Genomic DNA, 18,146 nt, shown 5'->3' with positions numbered 1-18,146 from the left:
TCTTATTAATATAGAATACGTCATAAGCCATATATATTAAAATCATTAACAGTATATAGTCCCATGGTAGCTCCAGCCCCTCACACATGCTCAGGTGGCATGGCCAGCCCTTTGCCTTGGTCCAGTCTCACCCTCGGGGGCAAAGAAGGGACTGCTTGCTCCCTTTCCCCAGGCTCTTGGCCCACAGCCCCTCCATGCCATCCACGATACGCTGCAGGCAGCCCCAGTGGTCATCTGTGCGTGCCAGCTCTGCCGTCATTGGGAAGGGGCCTTGGCCTCACTGCTGTCCCCCTGGCTGGGCTTTGGCTTTAGCAGGATGAATCTGTTGAGGAGGTCCGTTTCTGAGCTGGCCTGGGCCGTCCCATACCCCTCACCTGTGGACACAGAGGCAGGCTGAGGCCTTGGGGCCGGGACAGAAGGCCCCTGCCCAACATGCCTTGTCCTCCACAGAGCCTCCTGGCCGGTAGGGGTGGGGCCCAGCAGTGACTCACCGGCATAGCTGGAGGCCTCAGCGATGTTCTGGGAACCTGTGATGTGGTGCCAGTAGGCACTGCGGGGCAGCATGGTAGTGGGCGTGCAGGGGTATGAGTAATGTTCCGTGCCCTTGTTCAGCAGCTGTGGGGCAGAGAAGGGTCAGTGGCTAAGCCCAGAGCAGCCAGCCCAAGACCCTGCCTGCCTCTACCGGACACACCAGCTGGAGACAGCTGCCACTCTCCCGGCCCCCGGCCCGCCCACCCGCCAGCCTGCCCCTACACTGGGACACGCACTGCCTCACCCTCACGTTCTTCTCCATTTCCAGCAGGACCCTCTTGTGCTGCTCGGCGATGGCCAGGGTGGCACTGTGGACCCGCTGGTAAATCTGTTCCCCCTCCTGTGTCTGGAAGGTGTAGAGCCCTTCCCCAGCATCACACATCCTGGGGACACAAGTAGCACCGAGAGCCAGGTGGTGGGTATGCCCCCATGTGTGTGCACATGCATGGTCAGGCTCTCGTCCAGGAACAGGCAGGGCTGTCGTCTGAGGGTCTGACCACCCAGCTCAAACGTGCTGAACATTTTCTATGTGCCAGGTGGGGGTCTAAATGCTTTACAAGGATTAATCTATTCCATTTTCCCCACCACCCCACTCTGGTCTCTGTGCTACTACAGTTTCCTCGTTATTATAATTTTTCTCAAGCCATTTTACAGATGAGGGAACTGAGGCATTCAGAAGGTAACAACGAAAGTTACACGGTGGATTATACAGAATTTGAGTCTAGGCAAGCTGCTCCAGGGTTCAAGCTATACCCAGTCCTTACCATAACCCAATCTATGAGGTTAGGTACTTTTATTATCCCCTATTTGACAGAGGAGGAAACTGAGACTCAGGTCCACAATCACAGAGCTAGTCAATGCCAGTGCCAGCATCTGATTAGAGCCTGAGCAGTTTGACTTGGTAAACAGCTTCACTTGACCTACCTGCTGTGAGTCTCAATTTCTTCATCTGTAAAATGGGTTCCCCTTCAGCATGCTATGCTGATAAATAACTTAAGCTTCCAGCACAGTGCCCGACACAAGTGAATGGCAGCTACCATCATGACCACGGTTGGATGGCAGGGAGGCGAGTGGGTCCTACCGGCCAGCCTCGAAGGTAAAGCGTGTGGCATCCCGGCCATAGCGGCGCAGTGAGCAGAGGGGCCACGAGACGAGCTTCACGCGGGGGTTGTGTATGTCCCAGAGGTAGATGTTCTCGTGGGTGATCTGCAGCTTGCACTCGCCATACACATCCAGGTTGGGGCAGGGCAGCAGGAAGACGTTGAAGCGATCTGGATGGGAGTGGACAAGTGGGCCTGGAGCTTTGTGGGGGGCCGGGGGGGAGTCTCCCTCTCACCCCCACCCCGTGCCAGCGCCAGGCCTCACCTGTCTGCTCGCACTGCACTCCTGGGGCCAGGAGGTCCGGCTCTCCCAGACTGATGTCGTTGAGCCTCGACCCCAGGCACTCCACAGAGAGAGTCTTGTACCACTCCTCTGCCTCCAGCTCTGGAGAAGATAGTCCCTCATCGTGCTGCCAGCTCAGGGGCCCGCAGCAACCCACCCCATCTGCTTCAGCCGGAGTTATCCCACCCCGCCAGGCAGAGAGGGCAAGGCCAGTGGGTTCTGCGTGCCTGCCCCACCTCATCCTGGGGCTGCTCCCTCAAAGGTGCCCTCCACCCACACACATCATACCCAGGCAGGGCAAGCCTTTGCTCTGCCTCCTACCAACTGGACCTTGACCAGCCCACAGCCTGCAGCCGCATCCCCTCACCTGAGTCGCAGGTGAAGGTACGTGCTGAGTCGTCGGTGAATATGATGGCCACTGCCTGTCTCTTGGTCTCCTTGGGGAGCCGTGTGACACACTTGACATTGCTGATCTCCGTCACCTGGAACAGCATCCACAAGGTACTCGGCCGGGTTGAAGCACCTCCCTCTGCATCCCCCACGGCTTTGCCACCCCCCGGAGGGTCCTCTTGGCCCTCAGGACTCTGAACAAATCATCACTGCTTACAGGTTGGGAGAGCTAGGGCCCAGGCCCCCTAACCTTGGGGCAGCCTCGGAGGCACACTGACTTCTCATCTGGATACTTCTCCAGCCGCTGGGGCCCCTTGCTGGAGGATTTCCGGAACACCAGCCAGCACCTCCGGTAGATCTGTGGGACGAGATGGCAGGGGGATCAGACCCCGGACCACTCCCAAAGCAGCCCGTGACCCTGGAGTTACCCCTGCCTACCACAGCAGGCGGTGCCGCACAGCCTTCCAGGGAGCTCAGGCCCAAGAGACCTGCGGACAGCTGACACCAGCATGACACCCTGCCCGGGGGAAGAGGCCCCTCCCCGAATTGAAAAGTCAGTCATTTCTTGGCTGGCTCTGAAAGGCTGTTCCATAAAGGGTGCTCCTGAGTTACTGTTTACTATGAGCTCAGCTCTGGGTTTAACGTAAGAAGCCAACATTTATTGAGTGCTTCCTATTTGTACTTTTTGTTATTAGCACTCTTCACATTTAATCTCAGGGTCACTCTTGAGGTCGCTTCTATTATCATCTCCACTTTATAGACAGGGAATGAGGCACCCAAAAATTGAGTAACAGCTAATGAATGGTAGAGCTGGTATTTAAAACAGGCTGCCTAGAACCAGGGCTGTCCTGGGAGCCCGCTGCGCTAAGGTTCTGCCCAGGGCCCCAGGAGCACCCGCCACGACAGAGGCAGCGCCGCGGGGACAGGGATTAGGCCCTGGCCCGGTCCCAGCCTGCACAGCACCGTGGCCCTTGTTCTTAGAGCCGGGGGAGGGCTCTTGATGTGGGTAACACCCCCTCTTGTCTCTAGGACCTTTCACTAACCCTCTCTTTTCATTCTCTGACCAACCCTGGAGTGTAGGGAATCAGGGTTAGGTCCCTGTTCCAGCTGGGAGACCAGAGGCTCTCAGAGGTCAAGGAGCAGAGCCAAGAACCTGGGGTTACCCCAGAGCATGGTGCCTTCCCGGGCAAGGTTCCCTCCTTGTCCCGACCACTGCCCGTACCTAAATCCACCCAAATTCTCTATAGCTTCACGGACTCCATCCAAGAGGCAAGAGCCAGGGAGCAGGAAGCCAACCACTCTCCGGGGCTAAGGGGCAAACTGGCTTGTCAGACACCCCCCCCCCCAGAGGGGTGGCCCTAGCCACCTGCCTGGGCTGCTGACTCTTCCTCCCATGGCCCCCTCCCTCCCACCTTAGGCTCTCTTCCAGCCCAAAGTCTGGCTGGGATGTACCCACTCTTTCAGCCAGCACTCCAGAAGCCTGGCAGAGCCATTCCCCAGGAATCTCCAGTGCTCCTCTCACTGGCAAACAGTGGGGAGACTGAGGGGCCCAGAGCAGAGGAGGCGAAGGGGCCTCTGGGCCACAGGCTCAAGGCCCCTCCCCTTCTCTGCCCTGCTGCGTGGGTACCAGGTCCTCAGCAGGCAGGATCCCAGGGTGCAGTGGGCTCAGGCAGTCCCCATCCCAAGAAACTACTCACAACCAGGCTATTTCTGGCCCCTGAGACTAGGAGACATGTCTGTCCCTGCCCCCATGACCCTGGCTCAGCCCCTGGTCTATCCACCCAAACCCCAGCAGGCCTCAGCTCTCAGCTGGGGAGCTCCTTTAGGGCAGAGACTGTATTTTATTCTCAGAATCCTCACATCCCAGTCGCCTCGTTAACAGACCTCTGCTGAACAAGTGAATGATCATATGAAGGGACCGTGAATGAATGGATGGATGGATGAATGAATGCACGAATGCTGCCGACCCAGATATGCCCTGCCAGGATGGGCTCCATGCAGTCTGCAGAGGCAAGGGCAGAAGTCCTGGGGGCCTGAGCACTCCGGTTGCCTGGTTACAGGACACACACACACACACACACACACACACACACACACACACGCAGCACGCACACACACGCAGCACGCACACACAGAGCCCCAGGGAGCCACTGCGCTCAAGAGCCCTCCTTCCCCACTTCTCATAGGTCTTTGATCAGCGCTTCAGAAACACTCTGCCAGAGCTCTGCCTTGGGAGGAAAGCCCTGGCAGGTAGGAGGATCTGCTCCTGATCTCTTCCAGCCCTTCCCCCCTCACCTCTGTGGGCTGAGGCAAGAATGGCTGCCCCGGGACAAGAGCAGCTGGGTGGCCGCAGCCCCTCACAGCAGGTCTGCAGGGGGAAGCCGGGTTCCCTGAGTGCGGGCGATTCCAGACTGGGCCTGGCCACGCCCCAGCCCCTAAACCCTCCCCCTGACTGTGCCCACCATGGGTTCCCAGGCCTACCCTGGAACAGGCCTGGTTCTGAGCCCAAGCGGCCGCCCCAAGTGGCTTGCCTTCCTGGGAAGCTCTGTTCTGGACAGGGCCACAGCCCAGCTGGCCCCTGGGAACCTGACAGGTCTGGGCCCTCAGGAACGAGTCGCCACACTAGAACCTGGGCCCCCACCCCCTTGCCTCCCCACCTCAGCCTTAGTTCTTCTCCTTGTTCTGTGCGCAAAGTGGCCTCCATCCTTCTCTCAGGGCAAAAACAAGGTGGCTGATGGCCACCACGGCCCAGGTTGGGATACAGTCCAAATCCAGCTAAGACCCCAAACATGCCCACCAGCTAAGCGGCTGCCTCCTGCACGGACAGAAGAGCCTCCCACAGGGGCCCCGGGGGGGAGGGCCACAGGAGGGGAAGGAGGAGCAAGAAGCACCCTGCCCCAAGGCCAGTCCAGCTCTGTCTGGTACGCAGGCAGGGAAGCTGAGTATCAGAGCCCCGCTCCTCCCCCACCCCACTCAGCTGAGCCAGGAAGCCTTGAGCGGTCGGATCCCCCCACCCCATCAAGGCCATGGGGGAGGGGGAAAGGAAGGGCAGGGGACCCAGGTAAAACACAAGACTTGGGCCACCTCAGTCACCAGGGTTTCCTTTCTACTGGGGAGACCCCTCACTGGAGGAGGGAGGAGGGTCCGGGAATAAAGGCTGCTCTCGGGACAATCTCACCAAGATTATTAAATTGGCCCCTGGGGCCCCTGCTCATGCCTTTTGGGGGGTTTCCAGCAGTATGGGGTGGGAGAGGGTGCACACCCAGCAAAGGTGTGTCTGAGGCCTCACCTCCACAGGCCCTCCAAGCCCCCAGCCACCTCCAACACCTGGGAGGAAAGCAGCCTGTCCCAGTGCCACGGGCCATCCGGCCAGGTTCTCTCTCATAAACCACGGAAACGCCAGCTTCTGCACCCCTCCCACCACTGCCCTCCCCCCCAGCAACCAACCACTCTCCTTCTCAAATGCTTTTTTTTAACTGGAAAAGCAACCACCAAAGATAAATAAACGCCGGTACACAGAAAGCAATGGGAAGCAGGGGAGATGAGGTACTTAAAAGCAAAGAGGCCAGGAGAAGGGAGGGAGGGAACAAGGAGGTGATGGCAAGGGGAAGTGAGAAGCCGGTCTCAGCTCGGACACAGCCCGGCATTTCCAGCCACTGCCCTGGGGACAACTTCAACAATAGCAGGGGAGCCGCCTGCCCATCGGCTGCCACCGCTGACCCAGCCGCTGGGATGCCAGCCAGCCAGCCCGGCTGGGGCGGGAGCTGCAGCAGGCAGAGCCGGGCCCAGGCACATGCTGGGCAGCCCGCTGGCCAGAAGCCTCGAGACCAGCAATGCACGATGCCGGGCCACAGGCGGGCGGCCGCGCACCCCAGACACGCCACCAGGCGCCAGACCAAGTTCCTTGGCAGGGCCCCTTGGAGGTGGCTCACCCCGAGCTTCCTGCTCTTCATCTTCACGTAGCCCTGCTTGACGATGTCATTGAAATTGGTCGCCATGGTTTCTCCACCGTCTCTGAGGCTCTGGCCGGCCCGGCCCAGGCGAGGGGAGGGATGCCCAGGTGGCCTCGGTTTCCTGGCTCCTCCGATCACCTGTGCGAGATACTCCGTCGGGGCTGCCGCGCGGGGCCGCTCCTCACCTTGGCCCCCTCAGCATTGTTCTAGCAGCTCCTTCGCCCGGAGCCTGCTGGAAGTAAAAATGACAGGGAGATTACACAGTGACATCTTTCTCTTCCCCTGGCTGTCTCGCTCTTTCTTCCTTCCTCTTCCCACACTCCTCCCTCCCTTCCTCCCTCAGCCCGCCCTTCTTCCTTCCCTTCCCTCCCCACCCCAGGACGACAGAACCATTCAGGAAAACCGAGGTGGAGGCAGCTACGATGAAAATGGTCCAGCCCAGTCCCCTCCCTCACGGCTGGGGCTGGCGGTTAACCCCTTCCTGGGAGGACTGGCTCTGGCTCCTGCTGTGGAGGTGCGGGCAGAGGAAAGGAGGTGGCCCCGGAGCTGCTGTCGGGCCCTATCGCCTGCTACAACTTAGGGGTAAACTTAGAGCAAGCCCCCCTCCTGTGCACAGGAGCCTCCACACGGGAAAGCCTTCCCAGAGATGGGGCTCTTGGGAGGTGGCACAGGTTCTGGGACCCATGCTCCCCGAGGTTAGACAACTTGCCTGGTCAGTCTCAGCAGACCCCCCAGTCCCTCTGCCCCACCCCGTTCTATACCTGGTTCTCCTCAGCTCCAGGCAAGAGGCTGAGACTCGTCACCTCAAGCCCGCTCAGGCCCTGCTCTCTGCCCCTGGAACTCTTCAGCAGCTCATCTGGGTGCTGCTTCCTGGGTGGGAGGGCAGAGTCCAGTGGGGCGGGCTCTCAGATATAAGCCTGAGGAATGTGCTGGGCAGGCTGGAGGTGGCCACTGTGGAAGCAGTCACCTCGCCCTGGCGCTGGGAAGGTCGGGCTGGTCTGTGAGGGCACTGGGTCTGGCCAGGACTTGCGGTGCCCCATGTCCTGAGCACAGGCAGGAGTTAATTACACGGAGAACTAGCAATCACCTGGGCTTGGGGCAGAGGACAAAGCTGGACCACACTGAGGGGCACCAAGGGGCAGTCAATATGCATCGGGAAAAGGGATGCCGTCAGGGGCTCTCAGAATCAGGCAGATTACCAGATAACGAAGACTCAGACTTAGGGGGGAGGTGTCTCAGTGATGACCCAGTCCAACCTCCATTCTACATCATTTTACAGTTGGGGAAAAGAAAGCTGCCCAGAGAGGATAAGCAGCATGGCCAAGGTCACACAGCAAGCCCAGGGTTCAGCCAGGGACAAGTAAGTTCCGGAGTGGGTGATGGAGGCAGGCCTGGGGGTGGAATGCCCTGCCACATGGCTCTGGCTGCCTGCCACCACCTAAGCCTTCTCTGCCATCCAGGCTCAGAGGCAGGGCTGTGCCAGCAACATGGCCCCCCGTGTCTCCAGGATCGCTGGGTGGGAACGGAGCAGCATTTCTAGGGTCAGCTGGGCATCTGTGCTGCCAGGACAGGGCCCTGGGGCAAGCATCCTGCTGGAGCTGCCAGCAGCTTGGCATTAATTAATCTTCTGGAGGCCTGTCGAGTCCCTAACAAGGAATAGATGTGACTACCCCAGTGAGCACACGAAAACAGGCAGAGGGACAGAGATGGTAGTGCTCCCTATGCCCCTTGTACCCCAAGAGCCTCTTCAGCACCCCTCAGTGGTCTCCCTGCCCATCCACTCGCTCTCTCCCAGCTCCCTGGGGGCCAAGACCCTTCCACACCCAAGTGGTCTGCTTTCCTCCTATCAGGTCTAGCGCGGGGTCCCCTCCCTGGCACTGACCCCCAACATCCTTGCCATACCTGGGTGCTGGCACTCAGAGAAGAATAAGTTTTCCCAGCTCTGTCTCCACCGCCTGGGGCTGCCTTGTCCCCACAGCGAGGACCAGCTCCGTAAAAGCCCCCTCCAAGATGCCAGCTGGCTGGCTACTGGCTGAGGGTCTACAGCATGGAAGGCCCCTTTCAGAACACACCTGCAGCAAACATGGGGCCCCTGGGTTCATCCAAGGCAGCCGGAGATGTGGCCCAGCCAGGAACATGAATCCAACTGGCAGGTGGTCCTGCGTAAGCCGCTTAACTCCTCAGCGCCTCAATTTCCCCATCAGTTAAAAAAACAATGAGGATAAATCCACCTATTTTAAATGAGGAAATGAATCTATGAGGCACCTGCCTGCCCACGTTGGACCCAGAGCTTCTGCCTTGAAAACCCCAAGGGCTGTTTTTATTGCGAGAGCTGCTGCCCAGCCGAGGGCTGTGAAAGCACCCTAACCCAGCCTTCCACCTGCCCAGTGCAGGCCTGCTCCTTCCTGGCTCCACCAGTTACCTTCTCAGCAGCACCCCTTGAGTGACTGCAGTCACCAAGCTCTCAGGAGCACCTCTGCCATGTCTGTTCACCGTCCCACACCCCATGCCCTAGAAATAAACCCACAGAGACAAACCAGTGGGAAGAGCAACCTTCCAGGGGAAGCCTGGGTGTCAAAGGGCCTGGCAGCTCACACTGGCCTGGAATCACAGGTGGTGCTGACCTTACTCAGTTCCTAATGAATATGCAAGAGCAAGACCCACGCTGGGGCCCAAAGTGATAGAGCAAAGGGGAGTTGGGGAGGAGGGAGAGAGGGGAAAGGGCCAATAGGTAGACTCACAAATTTGATGGGCAATGGGGACAAGGTGAGAGGGGGCACCCAGAGCCAACCCATGCCCCAAAGGGACTGCACTGTGTTAAGCAACAGAAGTGGCCCCCAGGCTGACCCTGTATGGACCCAATGAGGCATCAAGGGATGGAGAGCAGCTGAGCTCAGCAGGCCAGGAACTGGGAAGGCAGCCCCCGCCCTGCCGCACCTGGGGCCACTTTCCCCATCACTCCTGAACAACCACCAGCTCTGCCTCTCACGAGCCTAGAGCAGGGGAAAAGGCCCCGCTAACTGGAGAGGGCCTGTGGTCTGAGGTGTGCAAGGTCAGCTCTGAGCACCCAGAGGGGCTACGCAGGGCGCCCAGCAGCCCCCTCAGCACTGCGGTAGGGAGCAGGGACCCCCGTTCCTCCTCCCAACCTGGCATCGAAGCAGCTGCTCAACCAGAGACCGTCCCTGCCCTGGACCAGGCCACCACTGGCTCCTCCAGAAAGAGGAGGAGCCCCCCTCTCCCAGGAAGGGCAGGTGTCCTGTGTGGAGGGGGCAGAAGACTCCCTGGTGCCCAGCAGAGGGGTGGGGAGCGGCCCCCTGCTCACCTGCCCCGTGCGGCAGCCATCTGAGCACCCCTCCCTGCACCTCGATTCTGCCTGGAGGCTTTGGCTCCAGAACAAACGCTACCCGCTGCTGTTGGCAACCAATGACTGAGTGGGAGCGGCTGCCTGCCTGGCTGGGCCTCCCGACCCCATGACAGATCGGATCTTATCAGGGCTTCAGGGACAGCCCTACCTGGACACTTGGACACCGTCTCACTGACGCTCGCTGTCTCCACCCCCGGCAAAGATCCCACTGGCGGGATTCTCTCCGGCACGAGGGACATTTCCCATCACCTGCCTGGTCCTCTCTACCCCTGTGTGATTATTATCAGGGGCCAGGAGGAGGTCATCCCCTCCCCAGACGGCCCCACCCCTGACCTCCACCCATGCAAATCCCCACAAGCAACCACCACCTGAAACACTGCAGGTCCCAAGATGGGTGGCAAAGACAGATCAAAAACCAGCAGGGGGGGCTTCCCTGGTGGCGCAGTGGTTGAGAATCTGCCTGCCAATGCAGGGGACACGGGTTCGAGCCCTGGTCTGGGAAGATCCCACATGCCGCAGAGCAACTGGGCCCGTGAGCCAGAACTACTGAGCCTGCGCGTCTGGAGCCTGTGCTCCGCAACAAGAGAGGCCCTGATAGTGAGTGGCCCCCGCTTGCCACAACTAGAGAAAGCCCTCGCACAGAAACGAAGACCCAACACAGCTAAAAAATAAATTAATTAATTAAAAAAAAAAAAAAGTTAAAAAAAAAAAAACAAAAACCAGCGGGGGGTGGGGGTTCCCTGGTGGCGCAGTGGTTAAGAATCCACCTGCCAATGCTGGGGACACGGGTTCGAGCCCTGGTCCAGGAAGATCCCACACGCTGTGGAGCAAATAAGCCTATGAGCCACAATTACTGAGCCTGTGCTCTAGAGACCACGAGCCACAACTACTGAAGCCCGTGCACCTAGAGCCCGAGCTCCACAATTAAGAGAAGCCACCGCAATGAGAAGCCCACGCACCGCAACAAGAGTAGCCCCCGCTCACCGCAACTAGAGAAAGCCGCACACAGCAACGAAGACCCAATGCACCCAAAAATAAACAATAAATTAATTATTAAAAAAAAAAACAACAACTGGGCAGAGAAGACTGGCGGGAGGTGAGGACATCTGAACAGCCCTCCAGTTAGGAAAGTGGTGCTATGTCTCCACACTACTGCCACTCCGCTCTCCCCAGGTTGCCTGCCCACCCGTCCAGCCTCATCTCCCCCAGGGTTGGCCTTCTTTCTGTTCTTCAACATGCCTAACTCCTACCCACGCAGGATCACTGCACTTGCTGTTCCCTGCCTAAAACTCTATTCCCTCAGATGGTCCAAGGTTCATTCTACTGCATCATTCAGGTCTCAGCTCAAAGACCGTCACTTCAGAGAGGTCTTCCCAGACCACGCTGGCCAAAGGAGCTCCCCAGTCAGCCTCTATCGCAACACCCAGATTCACTGTCCCCGCATATCACTATAGGGTTTGCCTCTTCATCTGCTGATTCGCTACTCGGCCACTCCCTGTCTCCTACAGCGCCCTAGAATGTCAGCTTCCTGATGGCTAGGCCGTGTCTGTCTAGTTAATGGCTCCATCCCAGCACCCAGAATGGTGCCTAGTGTGGCGCAGGTGCTCGGTATTTGAGGACTGAAAACATTAATTACCTCCAGGCCTTGTTCTCCTCATCCTTTCTCCCACCACCATCAATATCCACCTGGTCAGACCCAGCTCAACTTCCAGAGATGTGTGAGCAGCAGTGGGTTCCCATCTCCCTGGGCCCCAGACCCACAGTTTGGTTCAAAGCTGATCCGGGGGGTGCGAGACAGCACTGCTGACACTGTGTCCAGGCCTGGCCAGGTGGCCCCACCTTGGCCCCAGTTGTTGGATGAGGTCATGCCCAGCTCTGCTGCCCTGCCCGAGAGGGAAGAGCTGGAAGTAGCCAGTGCCCAGGCTCAGAGGGGCAGGCAACTGGGCAGGAGGGGGCACAGCTCCTGAGACCCATCCCAGATGGGGGACAGGAATGGCCTGCACTGGAGCCACGTCCCCTGAAAGGGGCAAGAAAGGAATCTGCACTAAATAAATCAGCCCAGCCTCGAACTGCTGCTGTGAATCCTGCCAGGCCTGTCACTGCCCTTGACTCTCAGCCCCCTACCCCCGAAACCCTCCATCCAAGTCTCCTGGCAACTGCCACGCACCCACGGCTGGGGACAGGGAGACAGCACAGAGGCCCTGCTCTGCCCACATCACCCAGGTGCCCAGCCTCCGCTCGTGCCCCTCTGCAGTGACAGAAAGCATTTAACTGGAAGCAGGGCTTTGGGTGTCCTGGGAGAGAAAGTGGACAGGACCCCAGGACCAGGGAAGAAGAATCAAGGAAAGGAGGCAGCTGGCTCCTCCTTTAAGTTGTAGGGTAGGAACCATTTGCAGGTAGGGTGGGCAGTAGCGGGGCAGATGGAGAAAGTGTTGGAATTTGGGGGTGGGGGCTGAGAGAGCAGGAGGCCACGGGAGCAGGAAGGGCGGGAGGAGGATGGGGGCTGTGATGAGCAGGGTTACGCCCCTTCGGGATGGCAGGCCCAGGGCCAGGGAGTACAGGGGCCTGGGCTCCTCCGATGAGTGAGTGTGGGGTAGGCGTGAGGTCAGGCCCCGACCTGGGCTCCCCTGGAGAGGAGAGCTGGGGGTAGGTGGAGCTTAGGGGGTAGTTTCAGGGGCCGGGGCTGGCTTTTGGAGGTGGACCCCTGAGGCCCCCCACAGGGTAGGAAGGTCCCAAGGGCTTGGAGAGTTCTCAGGTTGGAGTCGCCGAGGGTCTCGAGGGTTCCGGCGCGGCCTAAGGCCCCCTCCCCGCCTCGCGCCCCCCTAGTTACCTGGGCGCCGCGGCCCCTGCTGGGGGCGCTGGCTCGGCGGGCGGCGGGCCAGGCTCATGCCCGCGTCACGGCGCGGCCCGCGGGGGCGGCGGGGTGGCGGCGGCGGCAGCGCCCGGCGCCGGGTGGGGACTGCTAGGGAGGTGCAGCCGCCCAGCTCGGTTCGGGCTGGGACTCGGCGGCGCTGCCCAGCAGCCCGGCTCCAGCCACTCCGCCCCGCCCCGCCCCTCCGGCGCGGCAACCCCCCCGGCGGCCCGCCCCCGCCGTATTCCTCCGAGCCGAGGGACACACACTTCCGCCCCGGCTTCCTTTCCCTCCCCCTGCCCCAACCAACCACCGTCCGCATCCCCAGCTCGCCTCCGCGGCCCCTTCAGGTAGCCCTCGGCACCCCGGCTCAGCCTCACCGCCCCTCCCTGGGCCCCAGATTCCAATCTCACATCGCCTCTCAGCCCCTGAAAGCTGAACACCACATCAGCTCCCAGCCCCCAGATCTCAGCCCCCACCCCGGCAACTTCTACAGGAATCATACACACATCCACTGCTCCTCTATCCCCTACAGGACTTCCGGGGCCGTCCACAGCCTAGCCAGGACCCCCAGTGACCTCCTTATCGCCCCACCCACCCACCCCCACAGAATCCAGTAGCTTCGTGCGCGCCTCTCTCCTAGACTGTCAGCTCCCCTAGCAGTCTGCCAGCCTCTCTTTCCTCCCCTGCCCTCCTCACCGCCCTCAAAACACCCAGTACTCCCATACTACGTCCCCCCGAGACTTTGCCCTCAAGTGCCAGCCCCGTTGCCCTCCATCACCTCCCAGCACACACACTCTCCTCACTACCCCTCAGTCCTGCGCAGGTGTCCTGTCACGGCCCTGCTGGAATCACAAACCACAGGCCTCCCCAGCTGTGCCAGGCAGGGATGAGGACTTTGCCTAGGGCCTCCCCACAGGAGGGACTGTGTCACCCTACTGGTTTTCTTGTCTGCACCCTTCTACACCAGTGGTTTGCAAAGTGAAGGGTCAGCATCAGCATCACTTTGAAACTTGTTAGAAATGCAAATTCCCTGCCCCAGCCCAGTCCTGCAAAATCAGACTCTCTAGTAGTGCCCAGAAATCTGCGTTTTAACAAGCCCCTAGGTGATTCTAATGCACACTAACCACTGCTTTACACCAAATATACAAAACTAAACAAAAGGCCACACCTAAACAACTGAAATCCTAAAAAATGAAAATGCCTCCCAGTCCAACCCTTGTCCAGGTTTCCTCAAAGGAAATCCCACTCTAGAGAAGCTTCCTCCAAGCTATCCAGGGCCCAAGGACCATAGCACTCACCCATGGAGTCCATGCCCCTGCCTCATAGACACTGGGCCTCAGCCTGGCCTAGTCTTGCCCACGGAACTTCTTAGGGGGCTGTTTCTCTTCCCCTGAATATTTCCCAGGGAGGTCACTGTCATGCCGGTGGCCACCAAGGGAGCCCCAGGGACTCCCAGCAGCCTCTGCCCTGGGCCTGAGCTAACCAGTCTTACGCGGCCAGGGGAGGAGGTGGCCGCACTAGTCCCGTCCCTGCCAGCCAAGCTGGCCTGGGTCTTGACCTCCTGACCTCCCCCATACATCTTCCAAATTTGAGCCCACCTGCTTTGCTTCAAACCACAGCTCATAAAGCCCCCAGCACTTGATCCGTCACAGCAAAGTCTTTTCACCACCAGTAACCTTTGGAAGAGTTTTGGCCAACAGCAAGCACCAAAAGAGTGTTCGTAATAAAAAAGCATCTTCTCTAGAGTGGGGTTTCTGAAACTTCTTCATTCTCTCATTCTCCTAATTTTTGCCCAATCCACTCTCTGTCTGCAGTACTGTCACCCAAATTTTTTTTAATTAAACTTTTTATTTTGAGATATTTGAAGAGTCACATGCAGTTGTAAGTTATAATACGGAGAGAATCCATGCGCCTTTACCCAGTTTCCCCAATGGTGACATCTTGCAAAACTGAGTACAATATCACAAGGAGCATGTTGACATTGAAACAGTCAAGATACAGAAATTTCCATCACACAAGATCTCTCCTGTTGCCCTTTTATAGCCAAACTCACTTCCCTCCCCCTCTCACCCCTCCTTAACCCCTGGCAACCACTAATGTGTTCTCTATTTCTATAGTTCGGTCATTTCCAGAACGTTGTAAAATTAGAATCATAAGTATATAATCTCTGGGGACTGGCTTTTTTTTTACTCAGCATAATTCTTTGGAGATCCATCCAAGCTGTTGCATGTATCAATACTTTGTCCTTTTCGTTGCCAAATAGTATTCCATGGAATGTATGTGCCACAGTTTGTTTATTTTGCACACTCCTGAAGGATGTCTGGGTTGTTTCCAGTTTTTGACTGTGATGAATAAAGCTGCTATAATCATTCACGTACAGGTTTTTGTGTGAACATAAATCTTTATTGCTCCAGGATAAATGCCTAGGAGTGCAACTACTGGGTCATATGGTAATTGTATGTTTAGTTTAAAAACTGCCACTCTGTTTTCCAGAGTGGCTGTATCATTTTACATTCCCACCAGCAATGTATGATGACCTCATTTCTTCACATCCTTGCCAGCATTTGTTGTTATCACTTTTCTTTTTTTCGTTTCAAGCCATTCTGATAAGTGTGTAGGGATATCTCATTGTGGCTTTAATTTGCATTTCCCTGCTGGCTAATGTTGAACATCTTTTCATGTGCTTATTTGCCATCTGTGTATCTTCTTCAATGAAATGCTTGCTCATGTCTTTTGCCCATGTTCTAATTTGATAATTGATAGTTTGCCTTTTTTATTGTTGAGTTTTGAGAGTTCTTTATATATTCTGGATACTAGTCCTTTTGTGGATAGGTGGTTTACAAATATTTTCTCCCAGTCTGTAGCTTGTCTTTTCATCCACTTAACAGGGTCTTTCACAAAGTAAAACTTAATTTCAATGAAGTCCAAATTTTTATTTTTCCTTTTATGGATTGTGCTTTCAGTGCCAAGTCTAAGAACTCTTCGCTTAGACCTTGATCATAAAGACTCTTTCCTATGTTTTACTCTAAAAGTTAGATCATTTTATGTTTTACATTTAAGTCTGTGGACCATTTTGAGTTAAATTTTGTAGAATGTATGAGACTTAGGTTGGTGTGGTGTTCTCCCCCAGCTTTGGCCTATGGATGTCCAATTGTTCCAGCACCGTTTTTTGAAAAGGCTTCCTCTCTTTCTTCCATTGAATTGTTTTTGCAACTTTATCAAAAATTAGCTGGATCCATCATGGGTTTTCTGTTCTGTTCCATTGATCTATGTGTCTTTTCCTCGCTAATAGCACATACGCTTGATTACTGTAGCTATGTAATAAGTCTTGAAATCAGGTAAACTGAGTCCTCTCACTTTATTCTTTTCCAAAATTATTTTATCTATTTTATCTCCTTTGCCTTTACATATAAATTTTAGACTAATCTTATCTATAGCTACAGAAAATCTTGCTAGGATTCTGATAGAAATGGCATTCAACCTGTTTATCAGTTTGGGGAGAACTGACATTTTTACTATGTTAAGTCTTCCAATCCAAGAACACAGTATGTCTCTCCATTTATTTAGGTCTTTGATTTATTTCATCAGCATTATTTTGTTTTCAGTATACAAGTCCTATACACATTTTGTTAGATTTACACCTAAGCATTTTATTTAATTATTTTTGGTGATTTTAAATGGTATCGTATTTAAAATTTTTCTACCCATGTGTTCATTGCTACTATATAGAAATAAAATTTTTGTATGTTTATCTTGTATTTTGTAATCCTGCTGCGTTCAATTATTAATTCTAGGAGTTTGAGGCTTTTTGGGTTGATTCCTTGAAATTTTCTACATAAATGATCATGTCATTCGCATATAGAGACAATTTTATTTCTTCCTTTCCCATCTGTATGTCTTTTATTTGCTTTTCTTGCCTTGTTGCACTGGCTAGAACCTTCAGTACTATGCTGAATAAGAGTAGTGAAAGCTGACATCCTTGCCTTGTTCTTTTTTTTTTTTTTTTTAAAGTTTTTTTTTTTTAATTTTATTTATTTATTTATTTATGTATGGCTGTGTTGGGTCTTCGTTTCTGTGCGAGGGCTTTCTCTAGTTGCGGCCAGCGGGGGCCACTCTTCATCGCGGTGCGCGGGTCTCTCACTATCGCGGCCTCTCTTGTTGCGGAGCACAGGCTCCAGACGCGCAGGCTCAGTAGTTGTGGCTCACGGGCCTAGTTGCTCCGCGTCATGTGGGATCTTCCCAGACCAGGGCACGAACCCGTGTCCCCTGCATTGGCAGGCAGACTCTCAACCACTGCGCCACCAGGGAAGCCCCTTGCCTTGTTCTTGATCTTAGGAGGAAAGCATTCAATTTCTTCAGTGGGGTGTTCTAGAAATATCAGATCCTGTTGACTGATGGTGTTGTTGAGTTCGATATCTTTCCTGATTTTTTATCTAGGTTGTTCTATCAATCGTAGAGAGAGGGGTGTTGATGTCTTCAACAATTATTGTGGATTTTTCCTTTTCTCTTTTTAGTTCTATCAGTTTTTGTTTCACATATTTTGTAGTTCTGTTGTTTGGTGCATAAACACAGTGATGAGTTCCCTGGGTTTTCATTTTGCCTCATATATTGCACACCTGGAGCTGAAGAACACCAGCAACCTGGAAATACCAATGGGCACAGACAGAAAAGCCCCCCCCCAAAAGCCCGCTCTCTCTAGCCACAGGACCAGGAAAGGGGTATCCTGGCAAGACAGAAAACTTTTAGACAATAACTATCTACTCCAGCCAAAAACCACAGAAGAAAACTGTGATCCCACCCTTCCCCACACCAGCAAAGGCTGAATGGGGAGCCTAGGCTATAATGACACCCACCTTCCCAGCCAGTAGGGAGGCTCTCCTGCTGCAGTGTCATGGGGAACCTGGACTTGCACTTGACCTGGGAGTAATAAGGTGCCCCTCTCCCTCCCCTCCGGGGTGCTGTCAGAGGGGGTCTAGTGTTTCAGAGTGTTCTTGTATTTGTTTTACATATAAATTCCAGAGTTTTCAGTTGCTCTTAGTGGGAGGTATAGAGAAAAGTAGGACTACTCCGTCTTTCCAGAAGCAGAAGAGCCAACTCAATTAAAATAAACATAAACACCTTCCCTGCTCTGCCCTTGAACTAAACAATAGTATTGTTCAAATCACAGGCTGGATTGTGCCAGTATATATATATTATAATATATATAATGTATTATGTATATTACTATGTGTACTATATATAATACATTATATATAAAAGCTTTATGGAAGTGTAGTTGACATATATATATATATATAATGTGTATAGTAAAGCTTTATTGAAGTGTAATTGACATACAATAAACTGCACATATTTAAAATGTGCATATTTAAAATGTGTGATGAGTTTTGACATAGGTACACCTATCAGCACAACTCAGATAGTAAACATATCCATCATTCCATAGTTTCTTCCCTCCTTCTTATTCCTCCTCTACCCCTCCCCAACCCTCATCAGTCCCCAGGCAATTGTTGCTTTGATTTCTCTCACTATATACTATTAGTTTGCATTTTTTACTAATTGTACAGTTATGTACCCACAGTAAAATACAACAGCAATTAAAGCAAAGAAATATATATGCAACAACGTGGATGAATCTCAAAATAATTATACTGACAATGAATGAAACCAG

At 54.8% G+C, this 18,146-nt stretch overlaps 1 protein-coding gene across 5 annotated transcripts; it reads right to left on the bottom strand.

Moving 5' to 3' along the window:
• Positions 1-16: 16 nt before the first annotated feature.
• DOK4 (docking protein 4) lies at positions 17-12,654 on the bottom strand. Of its 5 annotated transcripts, XM_057534732.1 has the most exons (9): positions 12,452-12,648; positions 6,237-6,489; positions 2,555-2,662; positions 2,282-2,396; positions 1,897-2,016; positions 1,613-1,802; positions 776-914; positions 492-615; positions 17-374 (listed from the first exon to the last, which is right to left on the bottom strand). In XM_057534732.1, exons 2-9 carry the CDS (start codon positions 6,300-6,302, stop codon positions 256-258), a joined length of 981 nt encoding a protein of 326 aa, XP_057390715.1. In that variant the 5' UTR covers positions 6,303-6,489; positions 12,452-12,648; the 3' UTR covers positions 17-255. The 5 variants fall into 5 exon arrangements, with proteins under 5 accessions (XP_057390715.1, XP_028018728.1, XP_057390714.1 ...); XM_028162927.2 differs by having other exon boundaries at positions 17-615; positions 12,452-12,654; XM_057534731.1 differs by having other exon boundaries at positions 17-615; positions 6,237-6,486; positions 12,452-12,654.
• Positions 12,655-18,146: the final 5,492 nt, after the last annotated feature.

This window comes from Balaenoptera acutorostrata, chromosome 19 (genome assembly GCF_949987535.1).
Source record: "Balaenoptera acutorostrata chromosome 19, mBalAcu1.1, whole genome shotgun sequence".
NCBI lineage: Eukaryota > Metazoa > Chordata > Mammalia > Artiodactyla > Balaenopteridae > Balaenoptera > Balaenoptera acutorostrata.
The sequence above is the reverse complement of the archived record's forward strand: the minus strand, read 5'-3'. Positions and strand labels throughout refer to the sequence as shown.

Bases quoted from the DNA above. Each gene is read 5' to 3' on its own strand.
- DOK4 (XM_028162927.2), bottom strand. From the start codon at position 6,302: ATGGCGACCAATTTCAATGACATCGTCAAGCAGGGCTACGTGAAGATG. The intron at 2,397-2,554 runs GTTAGGGGGCCT...ATGCTGTTCCAG, and splicing joins GCCTCCGAGGCTGCCCCAAG to GTGACGGAGATCAGCAATGT. The intron at 616-775 runs GTGAGGCAGTGC...TCTGCCCCACAG, and splicing joins AAATGGAGAAGAACGTGAGG to CTGCTGAACAAGGGCACGGA.